General features: G+C 49.0%; 1 protein-coding gene across 5 annotated transcripts in view; it reads right to left on the reverse strand.

Moving 5' to 3' along the window:
* Nucleotides 1–1963: 1963 nt before the first annotated feature.
* AKTIP (AKT interacting protein) overlaps nucleotides 1964–24284 on the reverse strand; it is a 35181-nt gene continuing 12860 nt past the window's right edge. For 4 of the 5 annotated variants that reach the window (XM_088466198.1, XM_088466199.1, XM_088466201.1 and 1 more), the window contains exons 3-10: nucleotides 23885–24093; nucleotides 23421–23485; nucleotides 22536–22636; nucleotides 7491–7579; nucleotides 7258–7356; nucleotides 6545–6652; nucleotides 5807–5867; nucleotides 1964–4402 (exon numbers count right to left, since the gene is read on the reverse strand). In XM_088466198.1, coding sequence (XP_088322324.1) covers nucleotides 4295–4402; nucleotides 5807–5867; nucleotides 6545–6652; nucleotides 7258–7356; nucleotides 7491–7579; nucleotides 22536–22636; nucleotides 23421–23485; nucleotides 23885–24093 — 840 coding nt within the window. In that variant the 3' untranslated portion in view covers nucleotides 1964–4294. The remainder of the gene's footprint in view (nucleotides 4403–5806; nucleotides 5868–6544; nucleotides 6653–7257; nucleotides 7357–7490; nucleotides 7580–22535; nucleotides 22637–23420; nucleotides 23486–23884; nucleotides 24094–24284) is intronic. The other variant, XM_088466202.1, reaches the window with a different exon arrangement.

Raw genomic sequence — 24284 nt, forward strand, 5'->3', positions numbered from 1 at the left:
TCAATCATGCAGAACTCTAAGCCAGGCGCACACTAGACGATACATCGTCAGGTCAGACAACATCATATCATTCACAATCGCCAGTGCCTGCCAAATGCAGCATGGCTCCCGCTGTCACGTCAGGCATATGCACTTGCCGATGTCGGGTCCCAACGCAAACGAGATCACGCTGAGTACACATCGCTTAGTGTGTACCTAGCAGAAGATACACGCCCACAACCAGTGAAGCCCCGGGGGCACGAAGGACCATCCAGGGGAATGCAGTGGTAGGGTCCCATGCTTAAGGGGTGTGAGCAGCCTCCACAAAGGCTTGGCTAACCACTAGAGAGGATATAACCAGCAGAGGACATGGCTACCACCATGCATGGTCTGGGCTCCTTTATAAATATGCATTAGTATATACAGCAATGCACTGCAGTCCTAGTATAAGAGTGTAATGTAACATGTATAGTAAAGCCCAGGATGGTGATCCTGACTATATACGCCACATTAATACGCACTGCATGTGATAGGGACCCCCGGACCCCAGTCCCCCCCCCCGCATTAGCTCTAGTAAAAGGCCAAATACAGCCATTGGACACAAAAATAAAAAAAGTTCCTATTATCTAAGTTCTTACCACTGAGATCACATAAGTGTTGGTTACTTTTCCAACTACAATATACTATAAAATGAAAATAATATTTAAAAAAAAAAAAAAAAATGGATCTGTTAACCTAACCACTAATTTTGATTGATAGGAGGGCAAATCTTGGTGTAGTTTCCATGGAAACATACCAACCACCCATGTTCATCCTTAGTCCTGCTCCAGCGAGTAACCTAGAAAAGGGTGCGAGGCCCACTGGGGATTTCCCTGTACCCCAGTCCGACCCTGCCCATGACAATCCCATCACAATCAGCCCCTCCGTGCATCTTGACACTCGCTGCCCAGAAACACCCATGTCATGTCCGTGTCAGTTCACACAAGATGTGCAGCGCGCGCGCACACACCTACCTGATCATACAGCGCATGCACCACATTTTAGAGACACAGGCAATTGCCACGGATTAGGAGTGTGTCTGACTCAGTATCACCCCCCCTAAGTGCATCACAGAACTAGTCCATTACTTTTTCAGCTCCCAAATACTACTTTGTAGCAATTCCATGCAGACGTTTTCTGAATGGCATTTGAGAATCACTAAAGATGACCCAGCCGCTTTCTGTTTAATATATCCAGTCACCCACCAACACAATTTCTCCCCTTCCCTCAAAATCAGAAGTTCTAAAACTCGGTCCTCAAGGCAGCCTAACGGTCCAGATTTAAAAGGATAACCATGTTTGGGCACAGGTGACTTAATTAGTACCTCAATCAATTTGATTTAGCCATCTGTGCTCAACCAGGGATATCCTTAAAACCTGGACCGTTAGGGTGCCTTAAGGACAGAGTTTGGATATCTCTGCTCTAAAGCATTTACACATTGTTACATAAAGACACAAACAGAATTGGTCAAAATGACAGAATATTTACCAATAAGAGCTGATGAAAACAGTATACAAATTTATTGTTAGATGCAATGGCTTCCGCTTCTCAATGCGTTGAAGAAATAGATTTTAGTGTACACTATTTGTAAACAGCAGTTTATGTTCAGTGGTACATTCTCCCCTCACTTAATCCAGCTCTAGCACCGATACGACATCCTATAGTCACGTCAGGTGTGTCCGACCCAAACTGCAGTCACCACTCAGCCTCGGACACTTCATAGAGCACAAAAATCCCCTGTAAGAGGGTAGTCTGGGATCCTTATATAGTCTTACAGTCTAATACTGTACTTTTCTTTGAACACTAAGGGGCCTATTTACTAAGCAGTGTTAGGAGACAGTGAAAAGTGATAAGGTGCCAGCCAATCAGCTCCCAACTGTCATTTTTCAAACACAGCCTGTAAGAGGACAGTTGGGAGCTGATTGGCTGGCACCTTATCACTCTGTCTTCTAACACTGCTTAGTAAATAGACCCCTAAGGGCCTTATGTAAAAGCCTGCGACATGTCAACACAGGCGCGATTCCGGAGAGTCTATCCCTATTTTTAAAAGTGGGAATAATTTAAAAAGGCAGAAACGCCCCTGCCAGATTCTCGTAGACTATTACATAAGGCCCTAAAGATCTTCAGATGAATTCCAGTTGCCTCCACGTGATTTCTGCAGTTAAAGGGTCACATTTATATTACAAAAACATACCTGTTGGCCGCTTCAGTCCGCCATCAGCCCTGTGTGGCCCATTAGCGCAGATGTGAAGTTAAAAATCACTTGGTGCAAATAGCGGAGTCTAGTCTGGGCTTAGGCAATTGTCCTATCTCCAGCTGAGGGGTGGTCACTCCACCGCAGCTGGGAATCCACCAGTTTCCCAACCACGATCTAGACTCCATATAAAAAGTATGCATAGTTACTGCTTATGCAATTATCCACACACTAAAGGAGGGAAAGCAGGGGGCAATATAAATCTAAAACCAAACCAGAAAAAAGGCTTCTGCTTATAAAAGATTGCTGGAGTTCGGAATGCTCCCGATTTCTGTGTATTGTATTTATGGAAGGGCAAGACTGATCTCAGAGCCGTCGTTTTACTTACATTACCCCATTGAACAGGTCAAGCGTGGGAAGGAAACATTTAAGAAAGGTTTGTCTGAAAATTACAAACTGGTTTCTTTTAGTTCCTCCTGTGCTTTTCAGCAAGTATTTGTATAATCAGGGAGAGCAGTCTAAGTTGGCGTTCAGCCATGCTGTGGATACGATTGCATCCTGATACCTGATCAGGGCAATAACACTATAAGTTACTCATCTGAATATGGGGGTGGTGGGGGGTGGGGGGGGTGTTAACGAATGCACAACAAGCAGCACCCAGGCCAAGGAGTTTGGTTAAGCAACACCATGCTGGCCTACACTGAAGCTACACAATTGGGCTACAGTCAGGCCGGAACTACAGCGGCTACATATTACAGCCGTATAACCCTACAGTACGGCCAGACAGGAGCATTCCGCATGCGCAGTTTGTTTATGGCAGGGGAAATGAAGCACTTTTACAGTCTGCTGATGGTGGTTACAGTTTACTAGCGGACAGGAGATCAGCGCGTATACCCACATTATGTAGGTGAATGCACCAACGGGACAGTACCCAGGTTATAAACCGTGTGCTGCACTGAAGTGTACCCTGGAGATCTAGACCAGTTAAAACCTTATTGGACCAGTAATTCCCCTCTCTAGGTCACTTGCAAAACACACAAGTCTCTATACCGAAGGCCTTTGTAACCAAGCAGTAATGGCATAGAATGTATCCGTTTATTGAATGAACTGAAATTAAACACAATTTGAACACAAGTGATTTTTAAGCAAACAAAGTTCCCCGTTTCTGCAGGTGACAGACACTCACCAGGCCTCAGGCGTGTTCATGTGACATCACTACAGGTGCCGTGCGTAGTCAGCGCTGCAGTGTTCCCCACTCCATGTAATCCGTACCGGAGGCCCACACACGGCGGAGGCGTTCATAATGATGTGGGCTAAACCAATGAGAATGCAGCCGATCCATTCTTTAGATACCAACGAATAGGCAGGCGGCCGTTGGTTCAACCAACAAAAATGGCTGCCTCCGGTGTGTGGGACACGGATACAATTAAAAGGTTTCCAAACCGCAAACTTCCAATCACCCCCTCAAAAGTGCTAGATGTGGATTTATCAAACACAATATTTACAATTTTAATATTCTAAACTGTATTTACACGACAAAAAAAAAAAAAAAAAGGCATTTTAAAACCATTATACTACAGATCGCAGTTAAATGTAGTGTAGTGTTCATCAAATCTAGTTACAACCCCTTATTAATCTTCCATCCACCAAGAGCCATAGTCCAATCCAGCAACCCAAAAACCCCAACCAGTACATTCTATCGGGGGGTTCTCCGCGCCCCATTGCCAAAAGCTCTGAAGAAAAGCTGAAGCGTGCATGCAATTCCTGGGGTCCCAGACAGAAGACCACTCCTCAGCAAATATTCAGCTTCTCCCAAATGCTCCGTTACCCCGAAAGGGGGGAGATTAAAAATAAAGCAAGAAAAAAAAACACTAAAAACAAACGAAACATTGAGGTTCCAGACGGAGTTAAAAATCCTAATGCACGTTGGAGATTGATAAAATTAAATTAAAAGGCCTGATCTTGCCAGAGAGCGCGATTACGGTCCTCTCCCATCTTCTTCCACACGGTCCATGCCATAATTAAAAGGATTCTTACAGTCCACCTGGGGTCGGCCAGTTCCTGGGATTTGGGCGGCTGGCGCTAGGTCTGCAGAGCGTTCTCCTCTTTGCTAAACGGCAGAACGGATCCGGGTTTCACCCAGGATAAGCCAGACACATGGAGAGATTTATACTGCTCTTCAGATTTCTTCTAGGTGGAAAAACAGAGAAATGCAGCTAAACACCTGTAAAGCAAAGCCCAGCGGCTTAAGAAATATACATTAGCAACCTGCTTTCATGGAGCACGATAAGCCCGGGGCACTTGCCCCGCTTCCATGCAAAAACCAAGAGCATTCTAGAACCAAAAGTGTTAATACTGGATCAGAAAACTGGCAATCGGACTTAATAAAATGTTAGCTCATGAGCAAGCCTAGAACTCTCTGCTACAATTAAACTTAGTTATCAGTAATCCTTTAAGTGCAAGATATAGACCTTATTAACCAAGCCGCAAATTAGCTCCATAAACAAACGTACAGAGGGGCAGATTATAATAACCGCTCAAATTAACACAGTGGTGATGTCCATCAGGCAACTCTATCAGAGCATTTACTTTTGATGACAGAACGGTGTATAGATATTTGTATCCAATGAAAGGCACAAGCTTTTAACATATTCAAGGGAAACAAACAAATCAGATAGGAAGATAAAGTTGACTAAAGGTGCACCCCCCGCATGTATGGGTAATGTGTACCTATGCATGCGATTGGTGGATAATTAGCAAATTCGCACAAACAGAATTAATTTACAAAAGGTACAAAATTCTAAGTGTCCCGACTCTGGAAGCTGGGAACAGAGAGTCACATCTATTGGAATTCTCAGCCCTTATCAAGGGGAGTAAAAATGCAGACAGAGGTTGCAAAGTCATTAGCGCTGCTTCTCCCCAGCCAATACTTTGTTACGTTCTTTTTACCAATGGTTATAGAAGCTAATTAGCAGCTTGTGATATGATAAATATATAGGGCCACTGTACTAATGTATATAAAGCCACAGGGTTCTGCTTCAGAAACGTAAAAGCGTGTAATCTGTTATTACGTACAGTGGAGCAGGCCTGGTCACACACAGTGTTTTGACACACGGGGGAAGGATAGTGGCGCATGCATATAGTATATGGTAAGCGCCACTCCACCTCCTTCACTGGGCATCCTCCCTCACCCGGCATAGAGCCACACAAAGCGACTCAGAGGGGGCAAATATAGGGAAGGATTGGGTCCCCGGAGTGTGCTGTGATCACCGACCCACTCGCCAGTTCAGCGGCCGCAGGGGGTCAGTGAAGCGGCAGTGGCGGATGTCCTACAGGACGCCTAGCGCTGCTCACTCCTAAATAAAAATAGTAAAATAAGATTGGGAATGCCCCATCCTTTCCCCCATATTTGCCTCCGTAAATAAACGCTGCAGTTTCAAAGACACACAAACATTTGTAACAAAATCGCAGGCACTTGCGCTATCGCTTCCATCTAATCCCAGAACCTAGATGGGATAGTTCCCATAATCCATAGTGAGGAGGAGACATGTACGGATTCCAACAGACCAGATTAAGGTTATATTAGGTGCGTACTTTTGGGGCCAACATTCTCTCTCTGACTTCGTCGTGTAATGCTGGATTCCAGGGTGAAAATCTGAGGGGCAGATAAAAGAAACAGCGTGTTTACAGTACAAAGTGGATATTCCAGGGCAAAAAGCTGAATTACTAAAGCATAGCATGTCAATGATGGCTGTGACATCACAGGTCAATGCTGGTGACATCACTCTTCCTGCCTCTGTTAACTGATCAAACAAAAAGGGCCAAATGTAATAGCCTGCAAATTTGGTGAGCCAATTGCCGCTTTAAATCTAGGAACCAATTTAAAAGGCAAAACCAGGTTGGAGTTGCCTTTAAACTAATTTCCACTTTAAATCTAGCAACGATCTCGCTGTAATCGCAGAGTTTCCATAAACAGCATTTGGCTCAGATCGTGCAAATCTCTATATAGAGAGGAGCCTGCAAACCAATTAAACCTAAATCTGGATTTTCACTACATGCAGATTGGTGAAATACAGGCAATGTAGGACGAGAACTGACAGTATGTGGGAAATATTTCATTAAGTATTAACAGGTTTTTTTCAGGTTCTTATTTAACATTATATTTCACAGCCCTCAATGTACATTAATGTCCAAAACCGGCTAAAAACTCTCTGTACTCTAGTTAAAGATCATTTAAAATATCACAAGTGATTTTCAATCAAAGAGCTTCCTCTAGGATTACAGTCTGGTTTGGCATCACCAGCATAATAGTTTACCGGTCATGTCACTTACATAATTGCATAGGGATCCTCGATTTTCGGCTGATTGAATAAGTGGCTGTTGCATAGCTTAACACTGTCTACCACTTTGCTCTTAAACAATTGAACATCCTTTTCGTATCTGAAAAAACACAGACGATATGTCAGAAACCGAAAGCCAAGCAGGCAGTCCTTTGCCCAGACCAAAGGACTGTGCACAAAAACTGGACAACAATTTTCAATGTAAGCAAGCAACCGTAAGCAAGGTTTAATGTTGGCATCAATTCAATGCTTCAAAATGTCACTAATAAAAATTATATATATATATATTTTATTTTATTAGTTTTAAATCAAGTAATTTAACTACTTTCAGTGGAACCAAACACCAATTTTTTTTTCGTTTATTACACATGAAAGTTATTTTACTATCATATTGGGTCTATATGGTATATACTTTGCTGGTTGGGAGCTGTCATGCTGATCTGTCTCAGTCATGTGCCATCTACAATGGAAACATTTTTTGCTCTTAAGTGTCATTAGTAAAACCTGTTGTTTACAAATAATCAGTTTATTAATCTAAGTCAGTGACTCGAGGTATGGAACAGACTTTTACAGAAATATGGAAGCAGGAACTGGTAATTTCATGAAATAATGAAGCTGCCTCGACATGAAGGTGAAAACTTTGTATTAGTACATAAATACTGTGCGGTTCTCAATTACCTCCCCCCCCCCAATACACACACTCACAGTACTGCAGCTTCTGGGTTTAATGGGCTGACGGTGTCTATTTTGTAAAAGATCCTCCGTGCGTACATCAGCACCTGCCATATGTGGTTGTGGTTTCTCCTGAAGGCGGAAGGAAGACAGATGTGTATCAATAGAGGGGATAGCAACAACACCACGGACGTAGGAGATGGTCACAGTGGGATAATGGGCCCCTTCCTGGGGGTCTACAGGTACAGTTACTGGGCAGAACTCACCTCCACTTTGCAAACGCTCTTCTCACATCCAGCTCCCCAGATACCGGATCGACAAGAGGGTGGAAGACGGGGATGTCAAACACAAGGCGCTGAGATAAAGAACAAATACGGGTTACACCAACAGAAGCCTCCGCTGCAGCGTCCTCTTACTAAGGGACAACTACACCATGGTTCAGCTTAGCACACTTACCGCGCGGTCATTTATGCATGCGCGATCACACTAGTTGCGCTATTCAATTATAAAACGCTTATCCCCCGGGGTCGCGCAGTAATTCTACCTGGTGTCAGCCGCATTTAGTGTGCTGAAATCACCATGTGCCCCCAAAAAGTGGCAAATATTGGATAACCGTATAGAGGGCCATTAGCGGCCATAAGGTAACCACTCATCAAAATAAAGAGGGATAATAGATCACCGTGACTATAAGAACAGCAGGATAGAGTCGTGTATTCTCCCCACAGACAGCTCACTTTACAGACATACACCCCATTAGTGCTCAGTCTGTACAAAGACTCACTGATCCTCTATATCACAGGTTCTCAAACTCTGTCCTCAGAGCCCCCAAACAGTGCATGTTTTCCTGGTCTCCTCACAGAATCACAAGTGAAATAATTAGCTCTACCAGTGGATCTTTTAAAATGTGTCTGAGTAATTACTACACCTATTCACGTGCTGGGTGACCTGGGCAATGTGTCAGTGAGTAATGACTACACCTGTGCTCCTGCCAGGTGACCTGGGCAATGTGTCAGTGAGTAATGATTACATCTATGCACATGCTGGGTGACCTGGGCAATGTGTCAGTGAGTAATGATTACACCTGTGCACCTGCTGGGTGACCTGGGAAATGTGTCAGTGAGTAATGAGTACACCTGTGCATCTGCTGGGTGACCCGGGAAATGTGTCAGTGAGTAATGATTACATCTATGCACATGCTGGGTGACCTGGGCAATGTGTCAGTGAGTAATGAGTACACCTGTGCTCCTGCTGGGTGACCTGGGAAATGTGTCAGTGAGTAATGATTACATCTATGCACCTGCTGGGTGACCTGGGCAATGTGTCAGTGAGTAATGATTACATCTATGCACCTGCTGGGTGACCTGGGAAAACAAGAGATATGGTAAGAACTTACCTTTGTTATCTCTGTTTCTACGAAGTCCATAGGGTCCACAGGGTTGACCTTGGGGTATAGCTGGATCTGGATCCACGGGCACCACGCAGTTAAAGCTTTGCTGCTCCCAGGATGCACTTGGGTCCGTCCTCCTCTATACCCCGCCCCGGCCACAGGCACCTCAGTTGGTAAGCAGCTAAGGCCGGAGGAGGAGACTAAACAGAGAGAAGGAAGACTGGAACACACAAGAAACCATACTCACAGAAATGGGAGACGGAAAACCGGTGACCAGCCACACAGCCCATTTGAAGCCAGGTGCGTCAGGGCGGGCGCCCTGTGGACCCTATGGACTTCGTAGAAACAGAGATAACAAAGGTAAGTTCTTACCATATCTCTTGTTTTCTACTTCAGGGTCCATAGGGGGTCCACAGGGTTGACCTTGGGGATGTCCCAAAGCAGTTCAACTAAGGGCGGGGACGCTCCTGTGCTGAAAGGAGTACCCGGCGCCCAAAGGATGCATCCTGAGAGGCGAAGGTGTCAAACGCATAAAACCTCAAAAACGTCTGAATTGAAGACCAAGTAGCCGCCTTACACAGCTGAACAGCGGAGGCGCCACGTCTAGCAGCCCAAGAGGGACCCACAGAACGAGTGGAATGAGCCTTAACAGAGGCTGGCACAGGTAAACCCTCCTGCGCATAAGCCTCACAAATAACTGAACGAAGCCAACGGGCTATCGTTTGCTTGTTGGCAGGCCAACCCCTCTTGTGAAAACCAAAGAGGACAAACAAAGAATCCGACTTCCTAACCGAAGCAGTCCGGTCCACATAGATTCTAAGTGCCCGGACCACATCCAAGGAAGCCTCACCAGCCGAAAGATCAGGTGACTGAAAAGCTGGCACAACAAGTTCCTGATTAATGTGGAACTTTGAAACCACTTTGGGCAAAAACTCAGGACGCGTGCGGAGCACTGCCCTGTCCTGGTGAAAAATCAGAAAAGGAGGGCGACAGGAAAGCGCCCCCAATTCTGAAACCCTCCTGGCCGAAGCAATTGCCAGGAGAAAAATGGTCTTAAACGTCAGCCACTTGAGCTCCACCGACTCAAGCGGCTCAAAAGGAGGACCCTGCAAGACCCTCAGTACCACCGTCAAGTCCCACGGAGCCACCGGAGGCACGAAGGGAGGCTGGATCCTGAGAACACCTTGGAAAAAGGTGTGAACGTCTGGCAGTGTAGCAATCCGTCGCTGAAACCACACGGACAAAGCAGACACATGAACCTTCAGAGAGGCCAGGCGTAAGCCGAGGTCCAAACCCGATTGAAGAAATTCCAAGATTCTGGAAACCCGGAACACCTGCGGATCATAGTTTCTGGATTCACACCATTGAAAATAAGTGCGCCACACCCTGTGGTAAATCCGCGCGGAGGCAGGCTTGCGTGCCCTAAGCATGGTACCAATCACTGAACTGGAGAAACCCCTAGACCTCAAGACGGCTGTCTCAAGAGCCACGCCGTCAAAGACAGCCGACCCAGATCCGGGTAAAGGCAGGGCCCCTGAGACAACAGGTCCCGACGCTGAGGAAGAAGGTACGGAGCGTCGATGGAGAGGCACCTCAGATCGGAGTACCAAGGACGTCTGGGCCACGCCGGAGCCACCAGCACGAGCGTGCCGCCGTCCTGCTTGAATTTCCGCAGAACCCGAGGAAGTAAGGATATCGGAGGAAACAGATACGCCAGGTGAAACGTCCATTTCACCGACAGAGCGTCTACCAGACAGGCGCCTGCGTCTCTTGTCCTTGACCCGTAAACGGGCAACTTGTGATTGTGACGGGAGGCCATCAAGTCCAGCTCCGGCAGCCCCCACCTGTCCACGAGTAGCTGAAACACCTCTGGGTGAAGCGACCATTCCCCGGGATGCACATCGTGACGGCTGAGGAAGTCCGCCTCCCAATTGAGGACTCCGGGAATGAAGACTGCCGAGATCGCTGGAACATGACACTCCGCCCAAGCAAGAATGCGAGACACCTCCGACATTGCTGCCCGACTGCGAGTTCCCCCTTGGTGGTTGATGTACGCCACCGTGGTGGCGTTGTCGGACTGCACCTGAACCGCCCTTCCGTGAAGAGCGGGGCCGGACGACTGCAGGGCCCTGTACACAGCCCGCAGTTCCAGGATGTTGATGGGGAGAAGTGCTTCTTCCGCGGACCAACGACCTTGAAGCGATAATGAGCCGGTCACTGCCCCCCAACCCCGAAGACTGGCATCCGTCGTGAGCAGGACCCAGTCCGGGATCCAAAAGGGGCGCCCCTCGACCAGATGCACCGTCTGAAGCCACCAAGCCAAAGACTGCCGAACCTCCGCGGACAACACCAGCATCTGAGAGCGGATCCGGTGAGGTAACCCGTTCCATTCCGATAGAATCAGCCCCTGCAGGGGCCGGGAATGGAACTGGGCAAATTCCACCATGTCGAATGTCGACACCATGGACCCCAGAACTCTCATAGCTGAATGGACCGACAGGCGGCAACTGCTCAGGCAACTGTGTATCCGCAGCTGCAGGGAGGAGACCTTCTCTGGAGTCAGGAAAATCCGCTGCTGACGAGAATCCAGCAGGGCTCCCAAATGAACCATCCGCTGTGATGGAATCAGGGAGGACTTCTTCCAGTTTATCAACCACCCGTGTGCTTGAAGACAAGCAATGGTCAGGTGGAGATGTCGAAGAAGCACCTCCGGGGAGCTCGCCAGCAGCAGAAGATCGTCCAGGTACGGCAACAGACGTAGACCCTGACCCCGAAGGTGGGCAGCCATAACCGCCATCACCTTGGTGAACACCCTCGGAGCCGTGGAAAGGCCAAAAGGCAACGCCCGAAATTGGTAGTGATGTTTCAGGATAGCAAACCTCAGATACCGCTGATGTGCCGGTGCTACGGGCACATGGAGATATGCGTCCTGGATATCGAGGGAGACCATATAATCCCCGGGTTCCATCGCCAGAATGATGGAACGTAACGTTTCCATCCTGAACCTGGGAACTCTGAGGTATCTGTTCAGAGACTTCAAATTCAGGATAGGGCGATGAGAACCATTGGGTTTCTGTACCAGAAACAGAGTAGAATAGTACCCCGTCCCGCGCTGAGACTGCGGAACGGGAACAATGACCCCTGCTTGTAGCAAGGATTCTATAGCTACCTGAATCTGACCAGCTTTGGTCTTGTCCAGAGAAGGACTCGTACAGAAAAACTGGTGGGGCGGCCTGAACCGAAAAGACAGGGCGTACCCCTGAGAGACTACTTCTCGAACCCAGGCATCCGTGGTGGTATTGTGCCAACACTGGGCGAATTGGAGAAGTCGGCCTCCCACTCTGGGGTCCCCCAGAGAGAGGCCCGTCCCATCAGGCAGCAGGCTTATCCTCCTGCTTGGAAGAAGGGCGCCGAGCACTCCATGCCTGCTTCTTGGGCTTGGGTGCGGCCTTGGTCGCCGAATGTCTCGGGAAGGACTGGCCCTTGGCCTTACCCTGAACCCGAAAGGACCGAAAGGCAGAGCTCCTCACCTTAGCCGGCGCAGAGGCCGAAGGGAGAAAAGCCGACTTGGACTTAGCCAAAGTATCCACTATTCTGTCCAAATCCGGACCAAATAGTAAATCACCATTAAAAGGCAAAGCCTCCAGACCCTTTTTTGAATCTGCATCAGCCCTCCAGGACCTCAGCCACAGGGAGCGCCGAGCAGATACCGCTGCAGCCGACACCCTAGAAGTGAGCAGGCTGGCATCCAAAGACGCTTCCCCAATATAGGAAGCTGCATCCCGCATCTGTCCCACTAACGCTCTCTGGATATCCGGAGCCTCATCAGGAAAGGTATCCTCCAAGGCATTGGCCCATGCCTCAATGGCTTTAGCCACCCAGGAGATAGCCATGGACGGGCGAGCCACCGCCCCGGAAAGAGAATAAATGGACTTTAAACAAGTCTCCACCTTCCTGTCCGTGGGATCCTTCAAAGAGGAGATAGACGGCAATGGCAACGTCGCGCTTTTGATCAAGCGGGTAACGTGGGAATCCACCGCCGGCGGAGTTTCCCATTTCCTGCAATGAGCTTCAGGAAAAGGATAGTTCGCCGCCAACCTTTTCTGTGGATGGAACCTCTTACTAGGTAATTGCCAGGCCGCCGCCATATGATCCGATAATTGATCAGACAGGGGGAACACAGTTGAGGTCACCTTGGCCTTTTTAAAATTAGGAAACTTCGACCTAGGAGCCGGCGCATCATCCTCAACATGTAGGATAGCCCGCACCGCCCTAACTAAGGCTGGAACATTAATGGAGGACTTAGCTTCCACCTCCTGCCCCATGACATCAGAGTCAGAGTCCTCATGGATTTCTCCATCATCTGAGGACACTTCCGAGTCCGACAACTGCGCAGCTAGTGAACTCACAACCGGACGTTTAGACACCCTTGGTGGCACATCACCTTGCAACATAGACTGAAACGCCGAGGATGAAGCCGCCAGACTCTGTACGGAGCTGGATAGAACATCCACCCAAGGCGGAGGAGCCGTCGGAGCAACACTCTGCAAAGGCACTACAGACTGACACGTCCCTGGGGAAGACTGCACATACACAGGCAGTCCCGAGTAAGGACCCACAGTCTGGGCCCCGGGGGAAGACCGCAACATTTGTGGAACCCTCGGGGAATGGGGGATGGTGGGCTGCGGTAACGCCCTAGAAGGGACCGCTGATGGGACCGATAACCGGTCCGCAATAGACGCCAGCACCTGTGAAAACATCGCCCAAGGAGGGTCCTGTGATACAGGGGGGTTGGAGGGGCCCGGTACCAGCTGGCACCGCCCGCACAGACCATCCTGAGATAAGTCCTCCCCATCAACTCCAGCAGCACAGCGTCTGCAGGAAAATAACACAGGAGCCACAGAGCGCTCAGTCTCCTCATCCGACATGATACCGTAAATACACAAGAAATAGGTATCACCAGAGGAATTATGGTTTTAACACCCGCGCACTCACCAGTATGCGAAACAACAGCCCAGATATGGTACTGTGTAGCACACAACAGTATGTGACTGACCCCACAAATACGTGTTTTATATATGTGAGGGTCTCAGAAAAACGCCCTTCCCCCACACACCTGCCGGGCCGTAGGAGAAGGAAAGGGATAGTTATAAGCTGACAGTAAGGAGAATAAGTCACAGACAGGCAGCACTAGCAATAGTCACATACAATGCAGAAAAGTTATACTCACTGCACCTTCCGCTACAATCAACCGCCCAGATTCAGTGTCTGGGAGGGCTATAGCGCTGTGTACACTGTCCTTTAGCAGGGGAAAGGTACACAGGGGGACCGGTCCACTTGATACCGCCTGGGAGTCTGCGATGTGCCAGTAAAGATGGCCGCCGGAGACCTCAGAGGAGGAGTGGCCGAGAGATAAGAGCAGCTCAGCGACGCCAGACTCCTAGTTGAAAGGCGCGCTGAGCTGAGGGGAGGAGCCGCTAGACAGGGAAGGCTGCCTCCCCTGGCTAGCAATTAACCCCCGGGTTGCCGGTCCCGCTACCAGCCTGATACCCTGGTGGTCTAGCGGACACGCGGGGTATTCCTCAAATGAGGGGGAGCCCGCCGCCGCCGCTAGCGCCTCCGGTCTGTCCCCAGAGACCGGAGGCTCCTGACTGCATTAAAGTATCCGCGGGCCGCCGCACGCGGCGACCCGCGGCTTACCTGATCCCCGTCGCGTCCGGCAGCAGTCAAGGGAGTCCCCAGAGCCCGGCTAGTACAGGCTCTGGGGTCCCGCCGCGATCCCCAGAGCTGTACTGGCGTCGCGGCGCCAGCGGGGAGAAGGAGCGGCAGCGTGGACGTCCTAAAGGACAGTCTGATGCTGCCGCTCTAAAAGTGTAAAAAAAAAAGAAGAAAAAAATAAAAAATTTCTCTTTTAAAATAAAGCTTAGGGGCTGCTCCTGCAGCCCCACTGCGACAGGGTGACCCGACTCCGGCCGGGCACCAACTAAAACTGAGGTGCCTGTGGCCGGGGCGGGGTATAGAGGAGGACGGACCCAAGTGCATCCTGGGAGCAGCAAAGCTTTAACTGCGTGGTGCCCGTGGATCCAGATCCAGCTATACCCCAAGGTCAACCCTGTGGACCCCCTATGGACCCTGAAGTAGAAATGTGTCAGTGAGTAATGACTACATCTATGCACCTGCTGGGTGACCTGGGAAATGTGTCAGTGAGTAATGATTACATCTATGCACCTGCCAGGTGACCTGGGCAATGTGTCAGTGAGTAATTACTACATCTATGCACCTGCTGGGTGACCTGGGAAATGTGTCAGTGAGTAATTACTACATCTGTGCTCCTGCTGGGTGACCTGGGAAATAGGTCAGTGAGTAAGGAATACACCCTGCGTTCCTGCTGGGTGACCGGGGATATGTGACCTGTGTGGGATCCTGAGGACAGAGTTTGAGAACCACTGATCTAGATGTTCTCCAGGCCATGGTTTTTCCTCCTCTACCAACAGAGTAGTGAATAGTTTAAAAATAACACTAATGTAGATTGCTGAACACAAAAAAAAAAAAAAAAAAAAAACACTGCATCCAATGGAAGATCACGAGGTAAATTATTGCTCTTTGGGGCTCGACCTTAGTCTGATTCTGGAACAAACACAGAACACCCGATATATTTCATAGATCGATAAAATTTGCCAAAATATAGACAATTATATAATTTCCCAGCTCTCAGGAGTGAAGAAGAGCTAAACCCTGCTAAGCTACAGAAGGTAATACACATGGACAGGAACCTACGAAATGGAATAGACCCAGGGGACACAGTTGTCCCAGCGCATTGTGACGTTCTGGGCGTAGTACACACATGTCCCAGGCAGGTGGCATGTTACCATGCAGCAGTGGGGAGGACTGTGGCGTACTTTGTTTTGTAGGACAAAATGATTTAAAAGAGAAGACTGGATGGACAGGATCTACTTATAGGGCACTGTGAGATGGCGCAGAGCCTTGGTCTGGACACAGAAGGGCCGAGCTCTAGATCAGGTCTCGCTCATAAACTTATAATGGGACGTACCACAGACAGCGTAATAAAAAGGATTAGTAATGGACACCTGTGATAAAGCGCAGATCCATTATTATTTTTCCATTTTAGGCTCAAGACCTAAAATGGAAAATAAACCCTACACTACTAACTATTACCCTACCATCCAAACCACCTACCTTAACCCCTGACCCTAACCCTAACCAAACCCTTAACCCACCTAACCCTAAAAGGCCATACTAGATGAGCTCAATGGTTCTCATCTGCTGTCAAATTCTAGGTTTCTATGGGGAAGATGTACTAAGCTCTGGGAAGTGATGAAATGGAGAGTGATAAAGTACCAATCAATCAGCTCCTAACTCATTTTTCAAACACAGCCTGTGACATGACAGTTAGGAGCCGAGTGGCTGGTGGCTTATCACTCTCCGGAACTTAGTACACCTGTCCCTAAGTTACTAGGAGAAAGGATGGGAAAACAAGAGATATGGTAAGAACTTACCTTTGTTATCTCTGTTTCTACGAAGTCCATAGGGTCCACAGGGTTGACCTTGGGGTATAGGTTGGGAACCAAATCCGGGCACCACGCAGTTAAAGCTTTTAGCTCCCAGGATGCACTGGGTCCACTCTCCCTATAACCCCACCCCCAAGCCAGAGGCACCTCAGTTTGTAAGTAGCCAAAGGCCGGAGGAGGAGAGAAAAAGAGAGAGAAAACTGGAACACTCAATAACCATACTCACCGAAATGGGAGACGGAAAACCGGTGACCAGCCACACAGCCCATATGAAGCCAGGTGCGTCAGGGCGGGCGCCCTGTGGACCCTATGGACTTCGTAGAAACAGAGATAACAAAGGTAAGTTCTTACCATATCTCTTGTTTTCTACTTCAGGGTCCATAGGGGGTCCACAGGGTTGACCTTGGGGATGTCCCAAAGCAGTTCAACCAAGGGTGGGGACGCTCCTGTGCTGAGAGGAGAATCCGTTGCCAAAAAGGAAGCATCCTGAGAGGCAAAGGAAACCAATGCCTAGAACCTTAAAAAGGTGTGGACAGAAGACCACGTAGCCACCTAGTAAGGCAAAACAGCCGAGGCGCCACAGCGAGCCGCACACGAGGGTCACATGGCCCGAGAAAAAACAAGCATCAACAACAGGAAGGCCTACCCATGTGTAGGCCCCTGAGGAAGACCTACGAGGCCATCCAAGCCAACATTTGGTTATAGGCCGGCCATCCTTTCCTGTGAAAACCAGAAATCTCAGACCACCAATAAGGAGTCCGATTTCCGTAAGGAACCTGAACGGATCACATAAATCCAAAGAGGCCAGACCACAGTCAATGAGGCCACACCAGCCGAGAGGACTGGGGACAGAATGGCCGTACCATAAGTTCCAGAATAATATGGAACCTGAAAACCACTAAGAAGAAACACAGGGCGAGAGCAACTCCCACCCTGACATGATGCCCTCCAGAAGAGGGAGCCACATGAGAACGCTCCCAATTCAGACACTCTCCTGGTTGATATAAACACCCTGAGAGAAAGAGAGAGCCTAAGCAATAGACCATGTAATGGCTATCACAACCAGCGGTTCCATTGACTGTCCCCGGAGGTAACGAAGAACCACTACTTACTCCCAAGGAGTCCCTAGGGAGGACAAATGGAGGCATAATCAAGAAAACACTCCAAAGGATGAACTGGATACCAGAGTGAAGCAATTCCATATCTTAACCATACTGACAGTGTAGAGATCCGCACTGTCAGGAAGACCAGGCCAAGTGTGAAACCCAAGCCAGCCGGAAGGAATGCCAGAATATCTGGAAATCCTGGACACCGGAGGATTGTATCGACAGGTACAATACCATAAGATTTATGGCTGCCACAGTTTGTGGTAGGTCCCAGCAAAAGCTGATCCATGTGCTCTAATCATTCCAACGATGACAAAGCCAGGGAAGCCGTAAGACCACTGTAAGGACACAGTCAAAGACAAACGACCCAGGTCCCAGGCAAAACCAAGGACCCTGAGACAACAGGTCCGGGCAGTGAAGCATCAGGGATGGAGTATCGATGTAGAGACTCCGAAGATCCAAGTACCCCTGACATCTGGGGCAATCAGGAGCCACCAGCAGGAAAGCATCTCCGTCTCGATTGAAAACACTTTAAAAAAAGACCTCGAGGAAGAAGGGAGACCGGAGAACACAGGTACACAAAGTGGAAGGACCACTTCACCGACAAAGAGTCGCTGAAGTTTGCTTCAGAATCCCCAGAGCTGAACTGTAACACCATAGTGTGATAAAGTCAGAAGGCCATGAGGGTCACCTCAGGGGGGCCCCCCCTGCTCACCAGGAGATGAAACCTCTCTTGGGGAAGAGACTAGTCCCCGGGATGCACGTCGTGACGGCTGAGGACTCCCGCTTCCCAATGGAGAGCTCCTGAAATGAACGCTGCCGAGATGGTCGGGAGGAGACCCTCGGACTATGTCCGAATATGTGACATACCTGTCATTGCCACCCAACGAACAGTGTTGCTAAAAAGGAAGCCACTGTCCTGACCCTGTCGGACTGAACCTTTTCAGGTTCACCGGGAAACAAGAGTTATGCCAGAGTAAGTTAATTGACAGGGTGGAATCGACAGACGTCCAACTGCACTGAACTGGATTCGATCCAGACACTGTCCCTAGCAAAGAAAACCCTGGACGAGATGGCCATAGCCACCCGGACAGGGACCGACTTGCCTCCGGAGAGAGCATCATCGTTTGAACAGTTATCCGACAGAAAAAACTCATTCCATCTGGAGATGAGCCAATTATCGAAAGGCCTGGAATGGAACTGAGCCCATTCCACCATGCATCCCAGAGTGTAAAGACATCTGTCGACTGCGCAGACAACCATGTACTCCTAATGGAAGAGAGGAGATTCCGTCTTACGCCAGAAGAATTCTCAGATTCTGAGAATCCAGCAGGGATCCTAGATGAAGAATACCCAGAGAGGGATGCAGGGAGGACTTTTTCCCCGTTGATTAAACGTCTGCACCCTGAAGAAGCCACAGTCATCCTGACCTGGCCGTAAAGTACCCCGGTGATCCCGCTAAGAGCAGGAGGCCGTCCAGGTACAGGAGCATTGGGATATACTGAACAGAAGAACTGTCAGAAAATCCAAAACGCTGGTAAACCCCTGTGGGGCTGAGGACAGTCCCAACAGGCAGAGCCCGAAAAATTGTAAGTGTTGCTGTGATACAGCAAACCTCAGCCCATGCTGAGGAAAGGTCTCTGTAAGTACCCGTAGGCACGCGTCCTGTATATCCAGTGATACCCTAAAGTCCCCAGGTTCCAAACATCGTATGATGGAGCATAGGGATTTCCTCCTGAGCCCAGGTAGCTTTAGGAACTGGTTCAGGGAATTGAGACAGAGAATAGGCCAAAGAGGACCATTCAGCCACCGCACCAGAAAGAAAACAGAACAACCAGTCCCTCGCTGAGAAAGTGGGGATGGCCTAATTAGCTCCGCTTACCGCAACAACTGCATAGCTTTCTGGATCTGTAAGGCCCTTGTAAAGAGGGCGTACCCTCCTACCCACGTAGCCGCGGGAACTTGACACTAATACCGGGCGAACTGAGAAAATCGGTATCTCCCAGTTGTAGGCCTGTCCCGTCAGACTGAAGAGATATCCGTAGGTTCAGAAGCAGGATCGGCTGGCAGTCCAGGCCTGCTCGGTACTGGATATGTCGGCCCTTGTAAAGGCCGACAGTCTACGAAGAAACAGACCTTTAGGCTGACCCAGAGGACAAAAAAGACTTAACAGACTTAGTCTGAGGCCTTGTAGTGGGCATAGCTGAAAGCGGTAAACTTGTCGTTAGTAATACTGCCAATGTTACTACAATCTTGTCAAGGTCAGGACCAAACAATATCAACCCTAAAGATGGTATCTGCACCTCTGCATTCCCAGAGCGCAGCCATAGGGTATTACGGAGGATACAGTCGCAGCCGGAACTCTGAAAGTTAGGAGACTGGTATCCAATATAGGCATTTCCACCTATGACAACAGCATATATTACGTGAGCGACCAAATACATTTCAACCCCCGACGTGTTGGAGGGGAAAAAAACGTTACAAATGCATCAACCCAATATGCAATAGTATTAACCAACCATGCTATAGCCATGGTAGGATGGGTAACAACTCCTGAAAGCAAGTATACTGATTTCAGGCAGAGTTACCACCTACGGATCCGAAGAATCCGACCACGCAGGAATGGGAGGCGTAGTAACGTCTGTAATCAGACGAGTAACACGCCCATCCCCCCCAGGAGGGGCTCGTGATGACCCTCAGGGAATTTGGGACAGGAGGCCAAACACTGTTGTAACACCTCCTATCTGGCAACAGCCAGAGTCCCGCTATGCGATCCACCCGCTAGTCAGCAACAGGTAACCCGAAGGCACGCAATACTGAGGGTGTATGATACAGGTGCAGGTCAACATTCACTCTAACCAGAATGGACCTGCTACCAGCCCTAAAGCAGGGATAATAATACCTGAAATAGGCTTCCCCCCGTGTAAGAGGGAAAGAGCCCCGAACAGTACCCAGTTCACGGCAGAGCCAACTGGGAAGTAACCACAGGGCGTCAACCACGCCAATTAGCGTTTCGTAGAAAACGACATCCACCCAGGGTGGCTGTTGTGGTAATCCCTGCAAGGGGAATGACAGACTATTGTGGCACCAGGGGGAATTCATATACTGCGAAAAACCCCTGCAGGGAGCGGTAGTCTGTGTCACAGGGGAAGAGTGCAAGAAGCTGCGAGATACCCTGAGATGAAAAGGGCAGTATGGTGAAGTAACCCCAAGTGAGGTACAACAATGGGGCCCGCCCGGCGATCCGCAATTGAGAGGATCCCGAGAAAACAAACCGCCCAAGGGGGTCGTGAAAGAGGCCGGCACCAGATGACGCCACATACAGAACCCTTTATGAGTCAAATCCTCCGCACTAACACCTGCAGCACATGACTTGCAGGATAGTAAAAATGGGTGCAGTATAACGCTCTATCTCCTGGTCAGACATATCTGACCAATCTTGGCGGAAATATTAAGCAGCGCTATACTGGTCCTGACTGATGCCAAAAATTAGCTGCAGGGACCCATTTTCAGCGTATGCAACACACAGTTCCATCTAAAATATGGCAACGTGCAGCACGCAACAGTATGTGACAAACCACACAAATATTAACAAGTATATAAATGTGAGGTCTCAGAACCACCCTAAGTACAGCTGTATTAGGGCAGATAAAGAAAAGGGATAGATATACACTGACAGGTGAGAGAATAAAGTACAGTCAGCACTAGCATAAGTCACATACAATGCAGATATATACATATATACATAAACATGTCATATAATATACTGCACTATTACACTGCATTCAACTGCCCAGATTCAGTGTCTGGGAAGGCTACAGCGCTGTGTACACTGACCTGATGGTGAGGTACGCAGGGGGACTGGACTCACTGCCATCCTGAGAGATTTCTGCTGCACCACAGAGATAAAATGGCCGCTGGAGACCTCAGAGGAAGCGTGGCCCGCGGAGGAAGCAGCTCAGCGACGCCAGACTATGGATACTGAAAGGCGCGCTGAGGGGAGGAGCCGCTGTAACAGGGAAGGCTGCCTCCCCTGGCCGGCTATTAACCCCCGGGACGCCGGCTCCCTGCACCGATCGTTAAGTCCCTGGTGGTCTAGTGGACACACGGGGTATGGGGGGCCCGCCGCCACTGCCGGCGCCTCCGGTCTGTCCCCTGAGACCGGAGGCACAGGACTGCATTTGAAATGCGCGGATCACCGCAAGCGGTGATCCGCGACCTTACCTGCTCCCCGTGGATCCGGCAGCAGTCCTGGGCGCCCACAGAGTCCGGCTAGTACAGACTCTGGGGTCCCGCTGAGATCCCCAGATCTGTACTGGCGTCTCAGCGCCAGCGGGGTGACGGAGCGGCAGCTTAGACGTCCTATGGACAGTCCGACGCTGCCGCTCTGAAGAGTCCAAAGTCCATGAAAAAACTTTGTCCCTAAAAAAATAAAATAAGCTTAGGGGCTGCTAATCAGCTCCCCCTGCGCTAACGGTGACCCGACTCCGGCCGGGCACCAACTTAAACTAAGGTGCCTCTGGCTTGGGGGTGGGGTTATAGGGAGAGTGGACCCAGTGCATCCTGGGAGCTAAAAGCTTTAACTGCGTGGTGCCCGGATTTGGTTCCCAACCTATACCCCAAGGTCAACCCTGTGGACCCCCTATGGACCCTGAAGTAGAAAGGCCGAGGTTTGCAGTGACCGTTTTTCTATATCCACAATGCTCTCCTTCTGCCGTGGCCTCTGACCCCCCCCCCCCCCCCCCCCGTAGGAAGAAGGCCGGCAGCCTATACTAAAAACCACCAAAGAGCCGTTTCTGTCCGGTGAAAGGATTTCTGGGATTTGTCCAGTTCTGTGTTGGGAAAAGATCTAATCCATGGAAATCTGATGACACCTTCCCTGATGTACACTATACAGTAAGGCACTACCCGAACAATGCTGTGCTCCGGAAAACCAGGAAAATCCGGACATTTAAATCCAGTTTGAAGTTGGTGAATTCTGTGAAGCCTAGAACGGAGGGTCTGTTTCTACAGGGGGGGGGGGGGGGGGGGGGAAATCTGACTCATTTTTGATTAATCATCTGAGCTATAATACTAAGAACATTTGTGCAATCATATTTGTAAACATCTAAAATGCCACAGTGTCATACTGTACATTGATACAATGATCGTACTGCCCAGCCGCTGTTACACGCGCTCTGCCTGCTCGCTTTTTGCAAACTAGTGAATGGGACGCCTCCCCGTCTAAAACTGAGACTATTCAATACATTAATCTTATGTGAGCCCCCGATGGGTATACGGACCACTCACCGGACACTCTCCATCGGGATAGTTGTCAGGGATGTACACAGTGAATTTAAATACGCCGTCCTGGTAAAGGCCGTGTCTTATAAATATGACTCCAAACCACACTGGAAAACAAGAGACGGTTATGGTGAGAGCAGAGTAGACGCAAAGACCGCGGTACAATAACCCCAAGGTCACAACTACCAGAAACGCACCCAATGTGCCTGCACTTGGGCCTTCCTAGATTGAGCGTTAGTTCCCCATAAACCCAAATTATTCACCACCTCCTCATAGAGATTGACCAGTGACTTAAAGGGGCCACTATAGGAAACGTTAGACGTTTGTAGACAGTACTGCAATCTGCCTTATTACTGCAGCGGACTATCCTAGTAATGCAGGGCATATACAAGTATCGGGGCGATCTACCCGATATCAGCAGATAGTCTCGATAATTGTACTGTGTGTGCGGGCAACCAGGGTTAAAGATCGACCAGTCAGGCATTCCGGACCGTCCAGCATACCTGTCCGATGCGATATTTTGTAAGTTAAATGTCGCCCGCATCGGGCAGTGTATGCCTACAGCGGCCGACATTTCCCGTTCCTTCTCAGGGAAATGTCTCCTCCCCGGGGGTGGAGCGCAGATATTGGGGCCAATACACTGAGATATCTCACTGGGTATGCCCGCGATATCTGCTGGGTGTCAGGTTGCCACATAGAACGTCTGTCAGGCATTTTATCTGGCAGTGTATGCCCAGCATAACCAATGTATAAAGTGTCCAGCTAGCAGCAATGTGTATCATCTGTGTCATGGGAGAACTGAGGAAATATCTGGTTGCCGCGGGTTACAGCTGACATGTACTAGCAGCACCATGTAATAACAGTTTATATCGGAGATTGTGACGGTCTTACTGAGAGCGGAGCGATACGATGGCTGTACATAGACCCCCGGCAACTTCTGCTTTACCACCAGAGTACTGCAAGAGAATTCACAATACAAGAAGCGTTATTACCCTATGCGACAAGTCTCTAGTGAGCGCCATAAACACGACATCCAATCATTAGGCACAAGAGGGAACTTTTATCAGTGCAATTTATATAAAAAAAATATATAAATAAATAAGAGTCACATAAGCACTGGCTATATTATTATTATTATTATTATTATAGCCAGTCTCTTATTTGACTCTTATTTAGAATTATTTTTATTATGTCCATGTTGTCATTGTCAGGCAATACCAAATCTTAGGAAACTTGTCATTTACCAGAATGGAGGAAACATTCCTCACACCATGTATAAAAGACAAATAATGAGACTTTCCATGCGGAAATGACACCACTGCAAATTCATAAAATCGCCAATTTGGGAAACTTACAACTCCGCAAGGAGAGAATACTCCAAGTAGAAAGGGCCGTAAGATGCGTGGGTCCCGTTCGTGGACTGCGCAGAAGGGGCTGGCGAGATGGGCTTGGTAATGGGGACTGCATTCTTGGGTATTGAAGGAAGCTGTTTTTTGCCCGACGAGGTCCGAGGAGGGCTGATCTTTTGTTCCCCTGTTCCAATCTTCTCCTCGTTGTCTGGTCTCTTCCAAAAAACACACATGTACACACAGAAGGTTAGAAAAGCAACTTAAACCCTAACTCCAGCCACCCAAATATCATGAAGTGTAAATCCCTACCGACACACAATACATTCATGGAAGGGATCTGGGGGAACCTCAAATAAACATTTTGCCGTAACTGCTGCTGTATTGTAACAGGGTTATTAATGTTTAG

Source organism: Taudactylus pleione, unplaced genomic scaffold, assembly GCF_031769625.1.
Source record: "Taudactylus pleione unplaced genomic scaffold, aTauple2 ptg002645l, whole genome shotgun sequence".
Taxonomy (NCBI): Eukaryota; Metazoa; Chordata; class Amphibia; order Anura; family Myobatrachidae; genus Taudactylus; species Taudactylus pleione.